The sequence below is a fragment of the Salvia splendens genome, chromosome 12, assembly GCF_004379255.2.
Source record: "Salvia splendens isolate huo1 chromosome 12, SspV2, whole genome shotgun sequence".
NCBI classification, from domain to species: Eukaryota; Viridiplantae; Streptophyta; class Magnoliopsida; order Lamiales; family Lamiaceae; genus Salvia; species Salvia splendens.
Genome location: NC_056043.1, coordinates 22222189 through 22245159, shown reverse-complemented (window position 1 = coordinate 22245159; position 22971 = coordinate 22222189). Strand labels below are relative to the sequence as shown.

The 22971-nt window shown below is 34.4% G+C and overlaps 2 protein-coding genes across 2 annotated transcripts; one reads left to right on the top strand and one right to left on the bottom strand.

Annotated features, from left to right (window-relative positions):
• Positions 1 to 11564: 11564 nt before the first annotated feature.
• LOC121756836 (major allergen Pru ar 1-like) lies at positions 11565 to 13085 on the top strand. The gene is made up of 2 exons (XM_042152239.1): positions 11565 to 11810; positions 12624 to 13085. Exons 1-2 carry the CDS (start codon positions 11624 to 11626, stop codon positions 12923 to 12925), a joined length of 489 nt encoding a protein of 162 aa, XP_042008173.1. The 5' UTR covers positions 11565 to 11623; the 3' UTR covers positions 12926 to 13085.
• Positions 13086 to 13571: 486 nt separating this feature from the next.
• On the bottom strand, positions 13572 to 15979 carry LOC121756835. Its single transcript, XM_042152238.1, has 2 exons — positions 15776 to 15979; positions 13572 to 15351 (listed from the first exon to the last, which is right to left on the bottom strand). The coding sequence occupies exon 2, from the start codon at positions 15302 to 15304 to the stop codon at positions 13967 to 13969; it is 1338 nt and encodes a 445-aa protein (XP_042008172.1). The 5' UTR covers positions 15305 to 15351; positions 15776 to 15979; the 3' UTR covers positions 13572 to 13966.
• Between the last annotated feature and the right edge of the window lie 6992 nt (positions 15980 to 22971).

Here is a 22971-nt window from a genome sequence, read left to right as displayed (position 1 = left end):
AAGTAATGGCACCTTTCATGACTTTGGTTGGTGATCTTAATCCTAGATGTGCAAACTCTATCATCATAGTGGGATGTGTTCGGGTTTTATAAACAATAATATGTTCTATAGTAAACAAGATAACCTAAAAGAGATTTCAATGTGACTCTGTTTTGTTTTATAGGGCTCATGGATTCAAGCATCCTTTCCAAAAAATTCATGCCAGAAAATATGTTACATACTTAAGGGAGAAGGTCTTTCCCAAGTCACAAATCTTGACTCACTATGCATTCTACAACAGAAATGTGTGATGTTTTTGTTGAGTTATACATTTTTCTAGATTTTCTATATTTTATTAAAGAAGTTTATATATGCTTTTGAAATTGGTATGACCTAAATTTTAAACAAAAAATTGTAGTTTAAGAACTTTATAAATAGTATGGCTGCAGAGATTATTTAATCCTAAGTAGATTATCAAGTATAGCACATAGCAAGATCAGAACTGACTGCACAACTATAGATTTCATAAAATTTTGTACACTTATTGATAAACTATGTATGTCTTAAATAGTTGGGAAATTACAATTACTGAACTCCAAGATTTTTGTTTACAGAGAAAAAAGCTACTTTTAGAACTAAAAATTGATACAATACCAGGGAGATAAAAGCTACTTTTTGAACTAAAAAATGATACAATAATTGGTTGGTTATAATTTTTTGAGCTATATCATCATAGTTTAATTGAGTAGCTGATATTTCAGGAGTTTATAGTAGTAATCAGTTAACATGAGATATGTGTTTTAAAAGATGTTAAAAGATCTATTAAAGGCCAACTTTGAAGCCTAATTTTAACATGTATATGAATGCTCATCTTTGTTTTTGTGATAGCTTATAGGTTAAATGTTATTTAGGTTCCAACACTGCTGGTTTCAATATAATATATTTATATATATATATTAGAAACTTTTTATAATAATATATTTACATGATCGAGTATTTGGATTCAATATTGGTTCCTGCCTTTGAAACTTTTTGTTATTGTTGGAGATCATTCCCAGCAAAAAACTATTGAGATTATGTTTATCTTGAAAGAGAAAGTTCTTCCTGTGTTGTTGGATATTGCTGAAGTTGCAATGATTTTTTAAAAAGTACTGAATTCAGTTTAATTAGATTATTGTTTACCTCATGAATATTGGTTTGAATTCAGTATTTCTCCCCATCTATGCCCAAATACTGCAGAGTTCTACTCCACTGTCCACATCAATCACTGTAAATCACAACTAAAGTACATTTAGCAACCAACCAAAACAAAATCACACATACACAATTACATACACTCATGCAACAAACAAACACACACCTTTGCAAAAATAAAGAACATATGGATTCCATTGTTAACACTTATATATCACCTCAATTCTAACTTTTTTTTATTAATGTGCAGTTAGTTAGCATCTTTGAGACCTTTGGAGAACATGTTTTATCATAGTTATAAGCCAACTAAAATACCTAATCTCAGTATAAGCCCACTTTCAAACTTGAAAAGTTGGATAAACTGTTAGGTCATCTTGGTTTATGTTATTTTCAAAAGATTTAAATTTTGAAGTTCAGGGTTTAGAGTAGTCCTCAGTGTTTTCTTAAATTTTATTCTTTATAAGCTATACATTATCTCCTTTCTGTTTCTGGATTCACATATTCCTCCTGAAGCAATGAAGAAGCTAAAGAAATCTGTGATACTTAAGAGTTTTGCATCCCAACTGTTAACAGTTCCAAATTTATGCAAAAAACAAAGATGAGCATTCATATACCTGCTACTGAAATTTTACAAGCTTTTTCACTCCAAAATTTCTCTTGAATAAGTTCTCAATCTTTCTGAATTAATTTTACTGCCAAAGCCTCCACCTTGGAATGATAAGGCAACATGTAGCTTGCATCTATGGGGCTGAACTTAAACCCTTTCCTTTCTGTCTCCGTAGCTGGAATCTCTATCCTTAGATATTCGTGGCTGATAGAGACCTTATTTCAGCACCACTTCGCCATTCACGATTTAGATCTACCGCTTCCTTGAATCACTCAGGACATCGGCCCCTTCCGATTCCCTCCCCACCAGCCTATGCATCTCCAAGCGCCCTACTCTCGACGCCGTGACGTAGACCAGTAGCCCCGGTTCATGTGAAAAGAATTGAATTTCACCCAAAACGACTCGATTAAATATTTTTTCATCCCGCGGAAGCTGAAGCTTGACCACCGCAATCGCCTTCCGATCCACACGGAGGATGGACCGCTGGTTGTGCTCCTCCGTGTTAGAGATGAACGACTTCACGAATTCGATTCTGAACTGCAGAAGAGGTAAATGAGGGGCGCGGTTAAGCAGACGATTGCAGCGATCTCAGAGAAGGTGAAGTTGTGCAGCGGCGTGGAGGTGGTGGAGGAATCAGGCAACGGGAAAAGGTGTCGCCGTCTAGGGTTTTTGGCTCCGTGGTATCGCCGATATGGCTGGAGTGATAATACCTTTAGAAATTCCTTTTTATATGGTGTATAAAATATGGTGTAAATGTGTAGGTTTATTAATTCTAATTAATTCTAATGAACTAAAATTAAACGAAGTAAACTGTACTTTATGTAATTTAATTGAAGCATATTAATTTTGATTAAAAGTTTGTGCCCTGTTTTAATTATTTTTGGTTAGTTATTCAATTCAAAATTGGGCCATTGATTTAAATTTATCTAGGCTGTTTTTTTGAGTAGTAGTTAATTAACAATTGGGTCAGTGATTTTAATTTATTTGGACTGTAATGTAATTGCATTTTTTGGGCAGGGAAAATGTTTTTTTTTTTTGGGTCTGTGTTTTTTATATGTATTTTTATATTCTAATATTGTTCAATTTATATGATTTTTCCTCTTTGATAATTAGTAGTACAATTCTTTTGTATATATATCTTATTCTATTTAACATATACTCTTTATTTATGAGTCACACGTCTCCTCTTTGTTGTTTATTTTATTTTATTTTACTCTACTCATATTAAATATTAAAATTATATAAAATTGTTTGCCAAAATAAAATGTTCCATTTAGAGTGGGATGAGAGAAGTACATTTCTCTTTTTGTTATTGTTTATAATGTTTTCAAGTGTTTATTTGTGGAGATGTGGATTTCTTTCCACCGTCCACTGCCTGAGAACGGCCAAATTGGAGTTATTGCGGCGTAGAGAAGGATAGAACTAGGGTTTGTGTTGGCGCAAATGGTTTGACAAGAGCATTATATATTTTTGAGTTAATAACGTTTTAGTACTAAGTATGATTAATTATGCTTAATAATTTCAATCAGAGTAAGGTAAAGTGGTGCTTTTGTTTAAAAATTGTTTGGGCTTTTATTTTCGGCTGATTGTAATGTATCTGAGATTAGAATTGACATTTTATTTTTTGTGGATTTTTCTTTATAATTGAATTGGATTGTAAGTTAAATCCTAACAAACTCTTCAACTCTTCAACTCTATTAATACCCACTTGGATTGCATAAATCTTTTAATTTAAATTCTCTTTTGTAATTAAATTTGTATATTATTATTTTACCTTTTATTAGACTTTTAAATTAAAAATATAGGTATAATTATTGGAAATTGTTATATATAGTAAAATAAATCTTTAACTTGATGAATTCGATAATAAAGTTGTAGGTTTTCTATCTAAAAATAAATAAAAATTGGAGGATGTTGTAGTCGAGTAATTTTATAGAAAAGTGGTCCTTCTAAATTTTATTGAAAGATGCATATATAATTGAAACTTAATTATAAATAAATTATCTAACGTAAATTCAAAGTAATTAATACCTGGAAGTAAAATTATTTCGTTATTAATACATACTCAATTGTTTGCAAATTGTATTTATATTTTCATATTTTAACTTATGAAAATTCTTTAAAGACACCAAATCTCTTGAATTACTAAAATTCTATAAAAAAAATACTACTGTCCATATTACTGAAAATTTGTCACTTATTCTCATTTTGTTCGTCCCTAAAAATTTGTCACATTTTACTTTTACCATCTTTCGTAGTGGACCTCACACTCAACTAACTCATTAACACTCATATTTTATTGAGTATAAAACTACTTCCTCCGTTTCATAGTAGTGGAGTCATTTTATCATTTTGGTACATTACATAGTAGTGAAGTCATTTACCTTTTTAATAGATTTTCAGTGGGATGCCCCAAAAACATGTTAATCGCTTATAGTGGACGGAGGGAGTATTATGTTATCATGATCAAATTTATATAGTAGTATTTTTTTACTTTTGTGTTTTCCAAATATATAGTGTAAGGATATAAATACATCTAATAAAGTGTTATATACCATATGATTCCTTTATTCAACTATAACACATATTTTTCTAATGTCTTATTACATTTTCTGAAATGGAAGCATATTTCCAATTTATCCTTTGTCTTATTATATTCATATTCTCCACTCTAACTTTTTGTTTTAATATATTTAGCCGCTATATATCTTTATTATTTGAAAATCATTTGTCCCGTGCATAGCACGGGTGATAACACTAGTTAATATTAAGCTCAAGTGTGCGTTAAAATTAATAAATACAGTACTATAGAAATAAGAAAAAAAGTTAACTTAATGGGTTTATCATAAATTAATAAGTTAGTCACCATCAAGCTCAAGTGTGTGGGCTAACAAATTAAGAATTATAGAAATATGAAAAAAAAATTAAACTTAATGAGTTTACTCATAAATTAATAAGTTAGTCACTATCAAGCCTAGTTTTAACTGTTAACATCGGAAAATTAATTTATACGCTTAATTAATACTCCCTTCGTCCGCGAATATGAGTCTCGTTTTGCCATTTTAGTCTGTCCGCGAATAGGAGTTCCGGTTCACTTTTACTATAAATGGTAATAGGGTCTCACTTTCCACTAACTCATTCTACTCACATTTCATTTAAAACTAATACATACAAGTGGGATCTTTATTCCACTAACTTTTTCCCACCCACTTTTCGTAATATTTCTTAAAACTCGTGCCGCCAAAAAATGAGACTCCTAATGGCGGACGGAGGGAGTACTCCATAGTGAACTTTAAATTTGGTTCATGCACAATGCACTTTGCACAAAATGTCATTTAAGGTAAAAAAATTCTTTTTCATCTCTAAGTCGAACATTCACAATGGAAAGGTGTATCTCCATTTCCTCCTGTCAGGCTGTCACATCAGTATTTTATCCTAGACATATCTTCAATGGAAGGGTCTATCCCATAGCCCATCTCATTTCCACGTCAATATTATTTTTATATTTCTAGAGAGATAAAAGAAGTATAGAGTGAGAATAAAGAGATAAATGTAAATAATGGGATGGAAGTATATATCAAGGGTTTACAAACAATTTTAAAAAATAATTTTAAAAAAATAATTATTTCAGTAAGACCGATGATCGACCCTATCACTGCAATGATGGGTCGATCATGGCCCCATGGAGATCGGCTATGGCCATGGCCATTGGAACGGCCCTTTGGGGGAGGACACATATGTTAAATCGGTCCCTTCTCCGCAATGGTGGCCGATCTCCAGACCGATCATTGCCCCAAGAGATCGCCACACATTGCTAATGCTATAAGAGGACACACATGTTAAATTTCATTACCTTTGATCTCCTCTCACTTCATTATTTTTCTCTCTGTTACCTCTCTTCTCACTTCTCCCTCGTCAATTTTCATGTCACTGTTTGTTAATTTTGAGAGCCAAAAGTACTTTACATTTATACTATTATCAATTTGAAAATTGAATATAATTATTTATGTAATTAAATCTAATAAAATATGAATATTTGCAAGACGAACAAATATATACTCCACATAAGCAAAAAGAAGAACAAGGAGGTTCAAATCTCATCAATGAAAAATAGAAGAATGAGAAACAAATATGAAAAAAAAAATTCATTCAAAATATATGTTTCAAATTTTAACGATAATATACTAAACAAAATTAAATTTTCCATGGTTTTTTATTTAATATGTATATCAAATATTTTATTATAATAAATGTACACATAATAGAAATAGATATTTTCTATAGTAAATAATATATATGAATTATAAAATATGACATTCTCAATTAAAATAATAAAAGTAAATGAATTTGGCATTTGTGCCTTCTTAAGGCTTAGGAGTATAGGAGGAAAAAAAGTACCTCAAATTATATTTTGTGTTTTTTCAAAAACTTATAGTGATATATTATTTCAAGTTCAATGACTATTGCAAAGTACATTTTGAAGGGACAAATTTAAATTTTAATATAATTAATAAACTTAGTTTATGATAAACCAACTTTAGTATATGACTTAATATTTTTTATACTATGAGAACTAATATATTTTAATAAGTAACTATTACCTTTAATAAATGCAAAATTCTACCACTAATTCTATTTTTTGCGTGAACTATGTAAATGGTACTACATGAATTTTGAGGTAAGTATATTTTTTGGTTCTTAGGGAAAAAATAGGGGTATCGGTCGGGTAAATTATGATTTTTTGACAAATTTAGTTTATGCAACCTTTAATTGTGGTTTGTAAAAGAATAAAGTACATTTTTTTGTCAAAGTTAGTCCTTAACATTTATTTTTTTGAAAATCGAGTCACAAACAAACGAAAACATCGCCAGAGTCGTCCTTTTTTTCAGAACCATCAAACCTTGTCATATCGTACCTCAAATTGCGGTATACCGTAAATACAATATTTTCGGTATTTAATTGGTACAGTAAGTGCGGAATTTCAGCATTTTTGCCCACCCCTAGATGGTACATTAAGATTACCAGGATAATATTAGAGAACAAACTAGACGTATATTTTTACGTTTTTCTCATAATCGGCAATCGTCAATATATGAGAAATCCTCTAGAAAGAGAAAATTGCCTCTGGCAATTATTATCGAACCTCCCTTGTTGACCAATTTGGTACTAGAAATTGTTTCTCAATATCATTTTTACTAGGCAATAAAATAAGTAAATTATTACTAGTAGGAATTGTTTCTCAATATCATTTTAACTAGTCAATAAAATAAGTAAATTAGTAAGAATTGTTTCTCAATATCATTTTTACTAGTCAATAAAATAGACTCAGTTTATCACCTGTGCTACACACGGCCAAGACAATTTCCAAATAATGAATTGAAATTGTAAATACTTTAAACGAAAAACATCCATCATTTTATACTTTATAAAAAAAAAGCATGATCCTTTCGTCCTAATCTAAAAGAGATTTTCTATTTGAAACACAATTTAATACATTTGTAATTTGTGAAAAGAAACATACATTACTCACACAACTTAGATTTTTAATAAAAAAGGAGTAGTTCATAAGTTGTGGGGACCAAAAATATACATTTTCATAAGTAGAAATAAAATTTAGAAGTAAACAACGGACAAAAAGTTCATAAGTTTTGAAACACTTCTTTGTAAACAACATTAACAGTGATCACCACTGCTATCAAGTTAATCTTCACAAATTAAAATCTTCACAATCCGAAAGGAATACAACTCAACTACCTTAAATGAAGGTGTAGGGATCAGACCACCATGGTTCACTAATTACCGGGACCTCTTTTGTATTACACCGCGTACTGAGATGTCTAATCTCAGAGGGAACAAGCCAAGTACAGAAAGAAAACAAGATTACAAGTATACTTAGTACAAGTTACACTAATCGGAACCCTAGCTATATTCAAGTCTTCTACCAGACTAGAAACTCAAGCTTCCTCCGATTTGATACATGCACACTAAGTAGACAAGTCAGTAACTAAAGACAAGATCCTTTCGGATCTTAAACAAACAACCGAAGAAGACAAGGTTAAGTATGTTAGGATATGGCTCAGGTTACAACAGCGACTACACCAGGCCAAAAACCTCCCCACACGCTTCAACCAACGGTCACAAGATGATCAATTGAGCACCGTCGAACTCAGTGGTCAGAAACTTCAGTCTCACCGACTACCGCTAGTTTTGTCACCACAGCACTCAAAACTTTACAAATCTCACTGATCTCGTACTCACAACACAGGATCTCTCACCACCAACACCAAACACAAGCAGATCTAACCACAAGGTCATATTCAACACCAGATCTCGAAGTAAACTGAAGTAGTAACCTAACCTCAAGATCTTCACCGATAGATATCACTAAATCATCGGTGGAAACAAAAGATCAGAGAAGATGACCGGCGATAACCGCCTCAAATGTAGAGAGAGAGTGTAGATAGAAGGGAGAGCGTATCATCGCAAGGAGAGAGAAAGAGATGAGATAAGGGAATGAAACGACGCATACACTTAACTCACTCAACTAACATAGCCCTAAAATCAACGGCTGGTGTTCGTGATCCGGATAAGAGGCAACACGTGGCGGCCATCGGTGACACTAGGTAAGTAACGGGCTGGGCAGGCAATGGGCTGCCCTCACCTAAGAATAGGTCGTATCAATTAATTAAATCAGGACCAACCCAATTCAATTAAATACATAAGCCCAAACCAATTGGTCCACAATATATTCAATAGATGGAGTATAATTTAATCTGTTAGTGTTAAAATTTTAGTATTTCAAAATATTTTATTTTAAATTAATTATATATAGAACATTTATTATTATTATTATTATTATTATTATTATTATTATTATTATTTTGTTTTGATCATGCTTTTATCAATCTTTTTAATACTCCATATGTCCCACTCTAAGTAAAGCATTTCTATTTTGGCACGAGATTTTATGTAATATTGTTTTGTGAGTTAAATGGAGAGAATAAAGTAAGAGAGAGGGAAAAAGTAGAGAGAGTGATGTTTCTATTTTTAGAAACGTGTAATTTAGAGTGAGACATTCCAAAAAGAAAAATGATTCACTTACTGTGGGGCAGAGGGAGTATATCATACTCCCTCCATTCCACTTTAAGAATCCCGGTTTACTATTTTTGGGTGTCCCACTTTAGGAGTCCCAGTTGAAATATTCCATAAATGGTATTAGACCCACATTCTCCACTCACATTTTATTACTCCCTCCGTCCCGGCTAAGATGACACATTCCTTACCCGGCACGGGATTTTAAGAGTTATTGGTTAATGTGTTTAATTGGAGAGAGAAAAAGTGGGTGGAAGTATTAAAATAGAGAGAGAAAGAAAATAAATATTTTAATAGGGGTGAGAAAGAGTGGTTGAGTGTATTAATTGGAGAGAGAAAGTTTCCAAAAAAGGAAATGTGTCATCTTGATTGGGACAAACTAAAAATGAAAATGTGTCATCTTAAGTGGGACGAAGGAAGTATAAAACTAATATAAAAAGTATGACACACGTTCCACTATCTTTTTTCACCAACTTTCCTTTACATTTCTTAAAACTCGTGTCGAACACAACTGAGACTCCTAAAGTGGGACGGGGGAGTATCATTTATTATTTTATAAATATTATTATTATTACTTTTTTTTACTTTATATATAATAAAATTTAAAATAAATCCATCTCACCAGTCCGAGAACTGATCCTTCTGCCTCGCCGGCGCTCCTTCCACACAGCTCGTCGCCTCATCCTCCGCACCGCCATTTCATGCAGCCTTCGCCCTAGTGTCGTTGTTGTCGTCTGTACGCGTCGCTCGTGATGTCTCCGTTCATTTTATTTCATGTTTTGAAGATTGCTAATTGAATACTAATGCTTTGATGTTCAAACTTTCAGAAAGATCGAAAGATTCTATACATCTAGCTAATTTGGTATGTTCTCCTCATCGCCGGAGTGGTCGTCAGATTCCGGGTAGAATCACATCATGAGATAAGCATCTAAGCTGCAGTAAAAAAAATTAGTTCACATAAATGCAGAATTAATGTTACACTTATTTAATAAGTGTAAATAAGTGTTTTGAAAACTTCTTTGAGAAGCTGGTTTCTTTGTATTTCATTGGACCAATTATGCCCAATAGAATCAACCCTTTTATTGTCCAATGGATGACTTTCCCGTCTAAAAGACAGTTTTGAGAAGAGTGTCACAACTCTCTCATCATATTAGTATAGATTGCTATTTTGGAATGATGAAAACATAAAATTTTCTAGACATTCGACTAGCTATTGAATTTGTCGGTCTTATCAGCTCGAGATATATCAGTAATATATGAAAGTTAATTAATTATGATATATAATTACATTGATTGGATAAGACATATTCATTACTAATGATTTAGAAAATTGTGTCTTTGTGAGATAGGATCTTGTGATAGAAAGTTGTCATCGTGTTAAAATACAAAGGTAGTGTAACGTGTGTTAATAATGCATGAGGAATGAAAAAAAAGATCTTCTTGAAGAGTTTGAGTTTAGAGCATTCCCAACGGTGAGCAGCAGCTCACCGTCCGTCCTTGCCGCTGGCAAGGACGCGCTCCGCCACCATTGCGCTCTTGCCGCTGGCAGGGCGCTGCTCTATGCATAGAGCACGTCCGTGCCAGCGGCAAGAGCACAGCGCGTCGACGTGGCAGCTTCCGATTGGCCCGTTGATTTATCATTTTTTTATTTTTTTTTTAAAAAAAATCGAAAAAATCTGAAAAATTCAAAATTAATAAAAAAAATATTGTCTCACTTCCTAATAAAATATATCCATTTTTTCCACACTTTTAATTTATTTTTTTCATTATTTTTACCCCAAAATTCATACTTTCATCTATAAATACTCTCATTTCAAACACAAAAAATGACACTATACTAAACAACTCTCTCAATCTCAATTTTTAGGATTTTAATTATGTAATTTTAAATTTTTAGGAGTTTAATTATGTAATTTTTAATTTTTAGTATTTTAATTATGTAATTTTTAATTTTTAGGATTTTAATTATGTCTTTTTTATTTTATTTGTAATTTGTAATATTTATTGTGGTTTTTTAATGAATTTTAGTATTATGGAAATGTTATTGTTTAATTGAATTTTAAATTAATTGTGCTCGTCCTTGCGGAAGAGCACAGCTGTGGGTGTTGTGCTCTTGCCAGAGAGCAGGCATGAATAGTACCGCCCGGGCCCACAACCGTGCCGCTGGCAAGAGCACGGTTGTGGATGCTCTTAGGTGGCGTAGTAAATTAAATTTAATAGAGTTTCAAAGATCTCTATGCATGAGGAGTAGTAGATTAAAAAAAATCTATATTCTTGATGACAATTCTAAAGATTAAATTTAGTAGGGTTCTAGAACTTTACGAGTTAATATTATCTGCAATCTTGACCGTATCTAGAATCAGTATTGTATATCATGAAAAGTTAATTACTTTTATTGTTTGGATTTTAGATACATACGTATAAAAACACGACCTTTAAAATATGTAGAGAAATGTCACATGACGACCATCTAGAAAAGTGTAAATTAGTTGATAAATCTTGTCATAAATTCAAAATAGTTTGAGTGGAACTTTGTCTAGAAGAGAAGAGTGCAAATGCAATCCGAAGACGTCAATAAATTAAAAATACTTACAATTGTATAGTTGACTGTGATATGACCATTTTAACCTTGCCTACACCACTATATATAAGAAGGTCATTTGTTCCCCCACAAATCAACTCACTCTTTCTCCCTAAGAATTCCAGCATTATAATTTTCTTAAGTTGTTAGTTTGATTTTATTTGGAAATCATGGGTAGTGTGATCGTCGACGAGCTACAAATTAGCAGTGCAATCCCTCCGGCAAGATTGTTCAAATCATTCATTATCGACTCCGACAACCTCATGCTCAAGGTGTTGCCCGGCTTCTTCAAGAGCTTCGAAACCATTCACGGTGACGGCGGTGCTGGTACCGTCAAGTTGATCACTTGGGCTGAAGGTACTTACTACTATTTATTTACTTTGAAAGTTCAAGTAGTACTCCCTTAAATATCTCATATCTCGTTTTTCGATCCGTCCGCCAATAAATGTTCTATTTTATTATATTTGGTAAGTGGATCTTACATTCCACTAACTCATTTCACTCACATTTTATTATAAAATTAATATGGAGTATAAAAGTAAACTTTACATTCTACTAATTTTTTTTACCCACTTGACTTTACAAAGTCAATAATTTCTTAAAACTCGTGCTAGTCTATGTGACATTTAATCATGAATGGAGAAAATATTACTAACATGTTTGTCGAGGGTAACATGAGTATAATAAATAGTCACGAGTCAAATGAAAAGAATATAAGGTGTGACACAATCACTGCCTTTAGATAATTCATAGATATGGATAGAAGTCTTACCGTGTTTGAATGTATGATGGACCGAGAATAGATTAATCAAACATCAATAACATTGAAATATTTGAATTCGGATATATTGAGACACCATCTAATCGATCTTGATATTTCAAAAGTTTATACTCCTATTACTCCCTCCGTCCAATAAGAATATGCACTCTTTCCTTTTTAGTCCGTCCCACAAGAATATGCATTTTCTAATTTTGAAAACTATTTTCTCTCTAATGAGGTGCGACTCATTCTCTATTAACAATACTTTATTTACTTTTTCTCTCCACCTCTCTTATTTTACTAATTTTGCATTAAAATCCATGCTGAACCCAAAGTGCATAGTCTTTGGAGACGGAGGGGAGTATGAAAGAAGAAAATAACTTTAAAATTCTTATATTTCTATCAAATAGGAGACCAAATCAAGAGCGCAAAGCATAGAACTGATGAGATTGACGAGGCAAATCGTGTGTTCAAGTACACTCTGATCGAAGGTGGAGCACTCGAAGATGATTTTGAGCTCATCTCGTACGACATGAAGGTTGAAGACGATCCAGATGTAGGGTGTGTGTACAAGGTGACTAGCAAATATCACACCAAAGGAGATAACCAAAATGTGATTCAAGAGAAGATCAAACAAGGACATGAAGGAGCTAAGGCTTTCTTCCATGCTGTTGAAGCTTACCTTCAAGCAAACCCCAACGAATACAACTAAATTGGAAAAATTATAACTAGCATCTGTTAATTTTACCAGTTTTAAATAAATTATGGCTTGTTTTGGAGCGTTGAGATGTCACTTTTTCAAAAAAATGTTGTGGAAGAATGTATTGCTTATATGAATACAATTATGTAGTCTTGTAGTTGGCTTTTTGTTATATTTAATGTTCCAATATCTTAAAATCTAATTTTACTAAAATAATCATATTTATGAAAATAATATTGTATTGTCTCAAAACCTAGTAGTAACTAGTAAGGAAGTGATTAAGCAAAATTAGATGCAAGTAGGGGGGAGTACTTTGAGGCCACGAGCAATAATAAGAGCAGATCTCTGCCGTTCGTTCACCTCTATCAACGCCAGAGCTGTAAAGCCAAGGATCGGAAATGTCATACATTCTGTAGCATCATTGGGCAGAAAGTAGTCTCTGAGAGCTGCTGGACGTCACATATAATTTGCGCAACAGTCGCCCTTCCAGTTATAATTTGCTAACAAGCCATCTTGATACGAGTAAAGAGTCGACAAGTTTATCCGTGTTTCAATACTGAGATCATAATACGGGACATAGTTGATGGATGAGACGCAAACGAAACATCAAGAGGGCTTCATCTCCATCCCGAGAGAGATGAGCTATGAAGAGAGAGAGTGTTCGGAAGCTTCAGATATTCATTAATGGACAGGGCCAAACTCTTAACATTTGACGTCTACAGCATATGGAAAATTTATCATCATAAGGATATACTCTCTAGAGAAAGTTCAAATTCTAGTTTAGACTCTCAGTCCACAACAACTAGTCTTGACTGACCTAAATCAAAATTATAGACTAAATGGCATAACGAAAAGGTACAAATGAAACCAATGCAAACACTAGAGGCTCGTCTTATATAGTTACAAGCAGAAATGTACCAACCCTCAATAGCAGGAGTCTTCTAAATCCAGACCAAGGCAACAACATCAACGACAAAGCAGTTAATCAATTAGATAAAAAAGAGAAGTTGACATACTGCGTCGTAGAATCAGGAAATGCAAGCAAAGAGAGTGTTAATTGCTGTCAATACCCAATTCCTTTCGTCTTAAATCCAAGGCCATACGTTCATTCTCAAGTTTCATCCTCTCAATTTCCATCCTCATCATCTCCAATTCACGGTCCTTTTTCCGACAAAATCTCTGCCATTTGAACTTCTCTTTCTCTAATTCCAACATCTGCATTTCTATATTTAACCTTTGCTCCTCTATTTGGAGATTCCAGTGGCTCAACGACTGCTTCTGTGCGATGGCATTCGTTTTAGAGCCTTCACCAGGAGCTTTGTTTGCATCAGAGTCGGCGTTTTCCACCTGAAAACAGAATGTCTTGTTGCAATCTAAAGAATTCAAAGAATTTCTGAAACTAAATTCGTCATGAGTCTGGCATTGTTTCGCCCTCTTTGCCGGATTCCCTAGCAAATACGCCCTGCGATCTCCTGCTAACGCCTGATTCTCTTCAAATTCACCATGATCCTCATATTCGGCTTCGTGATCATCCTCATCATTATCATCATTTAAATGCCTTTTTGCATCACTATCGTCATGATCATCTCTACTCCTAAGAGCCAAGCGCAACGAGCGCTGCAACTCGGGATCAGCTGGGAGATGCAACCTGTTCCCGTTGTGATAAGAGCACATTTCTTCATAGTGCAAATGCTTCGAGCTCAGAATCTTCCGTACCTCCTCCTTTGCCTTCTCTGGGATGTGATCCATCACATCCAAAAGTGCAGGCTTTTCAACCACCTCACACGAAGTTCCCCTTCCTAGAATCTCATTCAGCCTCTTGTACCGTTTGTTGAGGTCGTTAAATTTATCCTCACACTGCTGCGGTGAAACAAAATGACCCCTCTCAGCCATGACTTTGGAAACAGATTTCCATTTCCCCTTCTTCTGTAAATTCGCATATTTCCTGCGGGCACCACCACCTCCATACTCAGCAGCCGCTTCCTCACTAATGTACGAAACAGCCGTGATCAACAGCCTCACCATGCCGTCAGTCCATTTCACACGCTGCCATGGAGACGCCTTCTTGCCTTTGCTCGGATCACCCCTATTGTCAGCAGCATCCTCTGCGAAGCTCGGGTCATCCTCATCACTCGCAGACTTACCCCTATCCATCTTATTGTAGTCCGTCAGCGAGAAAGACGGCTCTTCTTGACTGCTTCCCATCGTTAGGGGGAAATTCTCATGGATCGTGTGATGAACCATAGATGATCCTTGTCGAACATGATGATGAGGCACAAGCGCCTGCTGCTGCTGCTGGTGATGATGAACCCTCATCGGCCCTTGCAAATCGAAACCCCCAAAAGAAGCGTTGCCTTGGATTCCACTTCTACTAGATAAATTTCCTTCCATAGTTTCACTTGAACAGCTTCACATCTACATTCACCCTCACCAAAACTCTGCAACCACAACATCAATTTCTTTGCTGTGAATAAATCATTTTCAGCCAACACCCTTAAATCCCTAAATTGTTTTCGCAACTAGTCAAAGGGAAAACCCAACCCCTCTATCAGCATCCATCAAATTTCAAAATCATAAACTAAAATAAACCCTAAAAACTAAGTCTTTACAACAAAAAACACATTCTCCCAATCAAACTAACCATATGACTCAGAATCTTCTCAACCTTTCAAAGGAAAATTCCATCAAATATTCAAACAACCAGTTTTTTGCAAACCAGTCAACAAAATTAACATATTTTCAGCTCATGGAAAAAAAATCCATAAATAATCATCACAAATATGCAAAAAAGAACAGTTCAATCTCTACCCTAAAATAAAAAAAGCAATCTTGACACCAAAACACAGTGAATCAAGAACTTACAGTGAAACTGGCAGAAAGCCCACAACTAGGATTTGACCTTGCAGGAATCGAACCTGAAATGAACAGAGCCAATTGGGAGATTGGGATTAGTACAGCACGATATCTAAATAAATCGGATTAAAATACGGAGAATCACAGAAAATAAGGTTGTCGAAGATGCAATGTATGGGAGAATTTAAGGGTCCACAAGCATATTTTTGGGCAACAGCGACACACTAAAAACACACGCATTTCCTATAAATAAGGCTTATAAAAGGCGATGTAAACGCACCCCCAACCGTGCTCTTGCCAACGAGCACGGTTGTGGGCCCGACGCCACTATTCCTGCCTGCTCTTAGGCAAGAGCACAACACCCACAGTTGTGCTCTTCAGCAAAAACGAGCACAATTCATTTTAAATAAAAACATTTCCATAACATTAAAATTCATTAAAAAAACCGAAAATAATATTCCAAATTACAAATAAAAAAAAGACATAATTAAAATCCTAAAAAATAAAAATTACATAATTAAAATCCTAAAAATTAAAAATTATATAATTAAAATACTAAAAATTAAAAATTACATAATTAAAACTAAAAATATCCCGTGGAAGACTACTCATCCGGCGGCACTACCCCCAATTATTTTTGGAGGCACAATATCATGGCCTCGTGCGATCGAAGTTGCGAGGGGGTCATAGTTGACCTATCGGCCATATTGAGTTGGGCCAAAAGGGTCCACAACGAGTTGGTGGGGGTGGAGGTGGTGCATAGGGAACGGGAAAATGAGCGGGGTCGGGAGCATCGCCGGATAGAGTCGCGGCGCGACGGCGGTTGGCCGCCGCCTTCTCTTTCCTTGCGGTCGGCGTTGGGAACCGCTCGGGCGGGCGTCGGGGCTACCCAAGTTAGCTCCGGCGAGTTGGCTAACCACGTCTTCGGAGCCGGAGTCGGATAGGGATACCGACCTTGACCGTTTGGAGGAGCCGCTAGAGGAGGATGTTACGTCTCCCCTATACTTCTGATGCGACCTCGTCTCCTGCCAAATGTTGAGGTACTTGAACACCTTGTAGTTCATGGATTGGTAGGTCGACATGGCGGAACTGATGATGTCGACCTCGCTCCGGCCACTCCCCGCCGACCGCTCTTCCTGGAGTTAATACCCCTGGAACTTGTTAATTTATTCGTTGGCTCGATAGATGGCGTTGCGCACCATACTCTCGTTGCGCTCGATTGTTCCCTCCGGCCGGTTTTCATTGTACCGGCGACAGATGCGCCACCAAAAGTGATTGCCGGATTGGTTCGTGCCAACCTCCGGATCTTCGGAGATTGACAAATACGCCTTGAACAATTGCTCCATCTCCGCCGGCGAGTACGGTGTGAGGACACCGCGAGTAGGAGGAGTCAGAGTTTGGGAGGGGGCGGTCGACCTCACTCTAGGCTCGGGTGTCCACCCGTATCGCCCTTCGGGGGCATCTTGGTCGTCGATTGGGTATGGTCGGTAGCCACCCAGAACGCCCGAACTTTGGGTTTGAGGAATATTCCGTTTTCGGACTAGGAAACGGTTGTGAACCGGACCAATCGGGGTTCCAACCGTGGGAGCCCGGAGGGTGATCGCCTTGGCCGGACATTGTTATGTTGTATGTGTGGAAGAAATGGAGATGAGAGAATGTAGATGAGAATGGAAATGAGAGAATGTGGTGTGAATTTTTGGGTGTGAAAGTGAGGGTATTTATAGATGAAAATGTGTATTTTTGGGGGAAAAAAATAAAAAATAAATAAAAAGTGGTAGAAAACAGTAAAAAACGGATATATTTTTTTTGGGAAGTTGAAAATTTTTTTTTATTTTTAATCGGTTTTTTTAATTAAAACCCGATTTAAAAAAAATTCAAAGGCAACGGCTATGCCGTTGCCCAATCGCAGCACGCCACGTCACCTGCTCGTTGGCACGGACGTGCTCGATGCATCAAGTAGCGCCGTGCCAGCGGCGCGATCGCAGCGGCGGACGAGCTTTTCCGTGCCGCTAGCACAGACGGACGAACGCCGTCTGTCCACCGTTGCAGATGCTCTAAGAATTGTACAAGTTGTGTGTAAAATATTTCGAATTTTTGTAATTTTTTGAGGAACATGATTGGACTTTGAATCCGCACCTTAAAATTACGAGTAACTACAAAAATGGTCCATAAACTATGAGTTTATCTCGTCCATAGTCTTTGGACTTTAAAAATATCACCAGACATCCCTGGACTAAGGGTTTATCTCGAAAATAGTCTTTTTCACTATTTTCGGTCAAAAATACCCTTTTGGAGGTTTGGGCAATTTGGTCTTTTTACACTTTTAACATTTTAAATATGATATTATTTCAGTTATGTATTAAATCTGATATTATTTCAAAATTATCATTTTTCTTCCCTTTTGTCATCCTTCACTTTGTTTCTTTATTTCAATATTAGATTTAATTTTATAAAATTAAATTTTAAATTTCGATTTTTAAATATTAATAATTTTTTTTAATTAAAACTATTAATTCATGGACACTATAAATATTGATTAAAACTATTAATTTTTGTTATTTAATATAATATTCAGCTGAATTGAAGAAGTAAAGAAAAATAATATTAATCATGATGGAAAAATAAGAGCTATTTTATTTAGCATTCGTTCGGTTGTTATAATTGCTTGTGATTGAATATTATGAAGTTGGCTAAAAATTTGATCCTACTAAAAATTTTATATAGGAGTATTTTTGTTGAAATTTTCAAGTAAATTTTGATTGTTTTCAAATTAATAAACGAAAATTATATTAGTCTTACATTAGATGCATATTTATTTCAGAATAAATCATGTTATAGATCTATTTATGATTAAAGCTATTAAATATTGGTTAAAACTAAGGTGTTGTCATACCTTATTGATTAAATATTAGACACTATCAAATATTGATTATGACTATTAATTTTTGTTATTTAATAATTTTTATAATTAAAAAAATTTATTGATATTTAAAATTTAAAATTTAATTTTGTAAAATTAAATATAATATTGAAATAATGAAACAAAGTGAAGGATGACAAAAGGGAAGAAGAATGATAATTTTGAAATAATATCAGATTTAGTACATAACAGAAATAATATCAGATTTAAAATGTTAAAAGTGTAAAAAGACTAAATTGCCCAAAACCCCCCAAAATGGTATTTTCGACTGAAAACAGTGAAAATGGATCATTTTCGAGATAAATCATTAGTCTAGGGATGTCTGGCGATACTTTTAAAGTCCAGGGACTATTAACGAGATAAACCCATAGTCCATGGACTATTTTTGTAGTTCCCTCAAAAATTATTTGTATCGGCGAGAGAGAAACACAAAATGAATCTCATAAATATTTTGTTCTCCTTTTGTCAACAACAATACGGAGTATGTTTCTTCTTTATTTTGGATATTGAATTTAGCTCGACCAAAATTGCTATGACTCTTGAATTATCTCTTACTCCATTTATTAACTTTATTTCACTATTCATGGATCTAACCTCTTATTTGGTTAATCATTTCTAAATTCTTATTTCTTACTATTATTTTTAATTATTAATCATATACTAGTAATAAAAATAAATATATGAAATTCATTACAAAATTCTGTAATTAAAAAATTTAAAAAGTACAAAAATCAAATCCTAAAATTACATAGTAATTAAAAAACTACAACTAATTTAAATCATGCTTAACTTTCCCTAAAATTTTTTTGACAAATTTCTAATTGCGTCTAACTGTTATGTGATCATAGGCGTGTCTTTATTGTAGATTTTGAATAACACATTAAACATGCCTTCGTTCGATGTCTCAAGTGCTGACCTAGCGCCACTCATTTCATCCCGCGTCGTCGCTCGGAATAGTGGAGCCAACCCGAAGCCCACCTCCCTACCGTTTGTGAAATATTGGCCTCCAATGGTGTGTTTTATGCGCTTCGATTGAGCCTCTTCAAGTCTTTCGAATAACTATAGAGTGAGGGTCACACATATAAGCAATGGCGGATCCAGGAGTTGAATATCGTGGGGTCGGAAAAACATAGAGTATAATAGTAAAATAATTAATTTTTAAAAATGTTTTTTTGATATGAGTACTTATATTCGGAAATGACATAATGTTATCTATAATATCAAAAATTTCGAAAATTATATGTATAATAAGGTTGAAATGTTAAATTATATTGTAAAAAAACTAGCAAAAATAAAGAAATAGCATTATATATTAGTGGAAATATCAATAAAGTATTTTATATACAAAATTGATTAAATGGTTAAAATTGTTTAAAAGTGAAGTTAGGCCAATATCAATACATTTTTGCTTGATTAATTTGAAATAATACAAATAAAGAAATACAGTAAAATTTTAAAGTTTATTTTCAGGATAAAATTAGAAATAGGTATAGATAACTAGAGTAGGAATGTGTCAAATTTTTATAGTGCCACCTAGTATTTTCTTCTATATAAATTTAAAAGAATAAAAATAATAACTGTAGAGGACTTTCTCTCCTCCCCAGTAATCCCTCTCTCCTCATCACAACAAGCACGTATCTCTGAAAACAAATCTGAAATGACCTCTCTCCTCTTTCATTCTTGCCTTCTTGGCCGCTGCCGAATTTAAGACACGGCTGCCACAACGTAGTTCCTCCTCATCTCTTGCTCACGTCGTCATCAATTCTCTGTGTTGGGTAAAGGGGCGGTGGAACGGACGCCGTAGGGTCGAAGGCAAACTTTCCGACTGTAGTTCGGGGGCTGGATCCGCCACTGCATATAAGACAAAATAGCAATAAATAAAAATAATTCTACAATAAATAAATAAATCCAAACCTCCCTCGATTTCTAGTATAAGTGGGGCAGGTGCACATGTCTTCTTCTTATTGGTCAAATATTGAAATATTTTTTATTTTTATTTTTATTTTTATTTTGTTACTTACTAATTTATTTTATTACTTGATTTATTGGAGTACATGTTTTGGTATTCTAATTAAATTTAAATACCAAAACTCTTTACATATTGACATTTTCAATCTCGAACATTTTGCACTAAATTAATTTTTTATTTTTTATTACTTTTAATTATTAGTTTATTTTATTCAATGATTATTATATTTATCTCTATATATCATTCCAAAAATCATGTGAATTATTCAATTATTATTTAGCTCATATTGCCCTTTGAGAAGATTTGATTGAACATATTTGGAAAAACTTTGGCATAAGAGTAAGGGCAAAGAGTAGTCTTAAACATATGATGATTTTTTTTTGGTTCATGAATATTATCTTTTGAATTATTGAGTCCCAAACAAATAAAAACGGACCGGATTTGGTCCATTTTTGAGGCTATAGAGGCAGCGGCAGCAGTACTGGCTACGGAGGGCGGTGGTGGTTTTGGAGGAGGCGGTGGCAGTAGATATGGCCGTTGTGAGGGCGATGGTGGTTATAGCGGCGGCAGCCGTGGCAGTTAGGAGGTGACCATCGTAATTCCAAGGGAGACTGGAGAAATTAATTGTTTGGTGGTTATTTAAATTGTTACTAGTGTTTGGATTGTTTCAGTGTGAGCTCAGATCTAAGAATTGAAAGAAGGAGATGACATTTACAAAATATTAAATATATTAATTAGAAATACTAATCTAGTCAAATGCCATTTAATTGGAGTTGACTGTTAAAAATAAACGGTTCCGTAAAAAATGGACCAAATCAGTCCATTTTCAATTTGTTCGGGATCCAATAATTCAAAAGATAATGTTTTGGACCAAAATCATAGTATCGATATATGTTTAGGACCACTTTTGGCCCTTACACATAGTTGAATGTGTAATGCTTATCTAGTTTTAGTTATATTTTTTTTATTTTTCACTTTTAATTTGTAGTCTTGTTTGTTTATTTTCTATTATTGTAACATATTTTTTTTATTTATATATTTTATTATGTTTTACTTCAGTTATATGATTGTGTAATAATTTTATTATAAATTTGAATTATAAAATAATTCTATAATTTTTATATGATATTTTTAGTATATTTGAATAAATTATAGAATTTATATTGATTAAAATTATATAAAAAAGAAGATATTTAATCGGGTTAGTTGCATTGATGGAAGTAAAAGTTTAGCAAATTTGGGGTTGTAAATGAATAAATTATTAAATAGTTGATTGGGGATGGGTTGAGTGATAAGGATCTTTGTGATTAGATCCATATATTTTACCCAAGGATTTTGCCTCAAGTGTTGATCAACAAAACAAATCGAAAACAAAGGAAGATAAGGTGGATTTAGCCACAAAAACTAGATCCAAACTTGAATTGGATGGAAGATTAGAAGAGGAAGAATGTATAAATGATGAATAACTAGAATTACTACCATAGGACCTTGACCAAAACAATGGAGACAACCCTAGGTAACTTTCATCAATCCTAATCACCCTTTGGCTCCACTACTAAATGGATACACTCTCATTGATGCATACCTCTACTTGATTCAATTAAAGAAAGAAAGCAAGCAACCTACAAAGTAGGAATTGGATGAACCCTCAAAGGGAAAGAACTCTCTCAAAGAGATACACAATTTATCAATCAACCCACTAGAAAAATGAGCAAAATGTGCTATTTATAGCTTAGGCCCAAATTCCAAGAAAGACCCACAAAATCTAGCAATCTACGTGAGTCACCCGATCTGGTGGACTTATTGGCCTTGAGCCACCCATCCGGGTGGAAGCTCCTGGATCGTTGACACCTTTGTTTTGTCACCTTCCAGGGTGGCTTTTGTTGGCCGAAAGTCAACCGTCCCGGTGGCACATTCTGACCCCCTCCATGCCTTCCTTTTGTCACCCGTCCGGGTGGAACATTCTGACCCCGCCATGCCTTCCTTTTGTCACCCGTCTGGGTGGCTTTTGTCGGCCGAAAGTCACTCGTCCGGGTGACACTTTTTGCACTGCGCGACTTTTGTAAAACGACCATAACTCCCGACTTTCGTAAAACGACCATAACTCCCTCCACGAGACTCCGATTGAGGCGTGTAAGATACTCACTCAAAGATCTTTCGAAGACGAAGACATTGATGACCTTTTTAGAGTGTTAAGACGTCATTTAGATAGGCCAAGTACTGATTGAAACCAGCTGCAGTTGAAAACTTTGATGCACGACTTCCATGATTGTATCATCCTCCCCTTCTTGGAAAGGATTTGTCCTCAAATCTGAG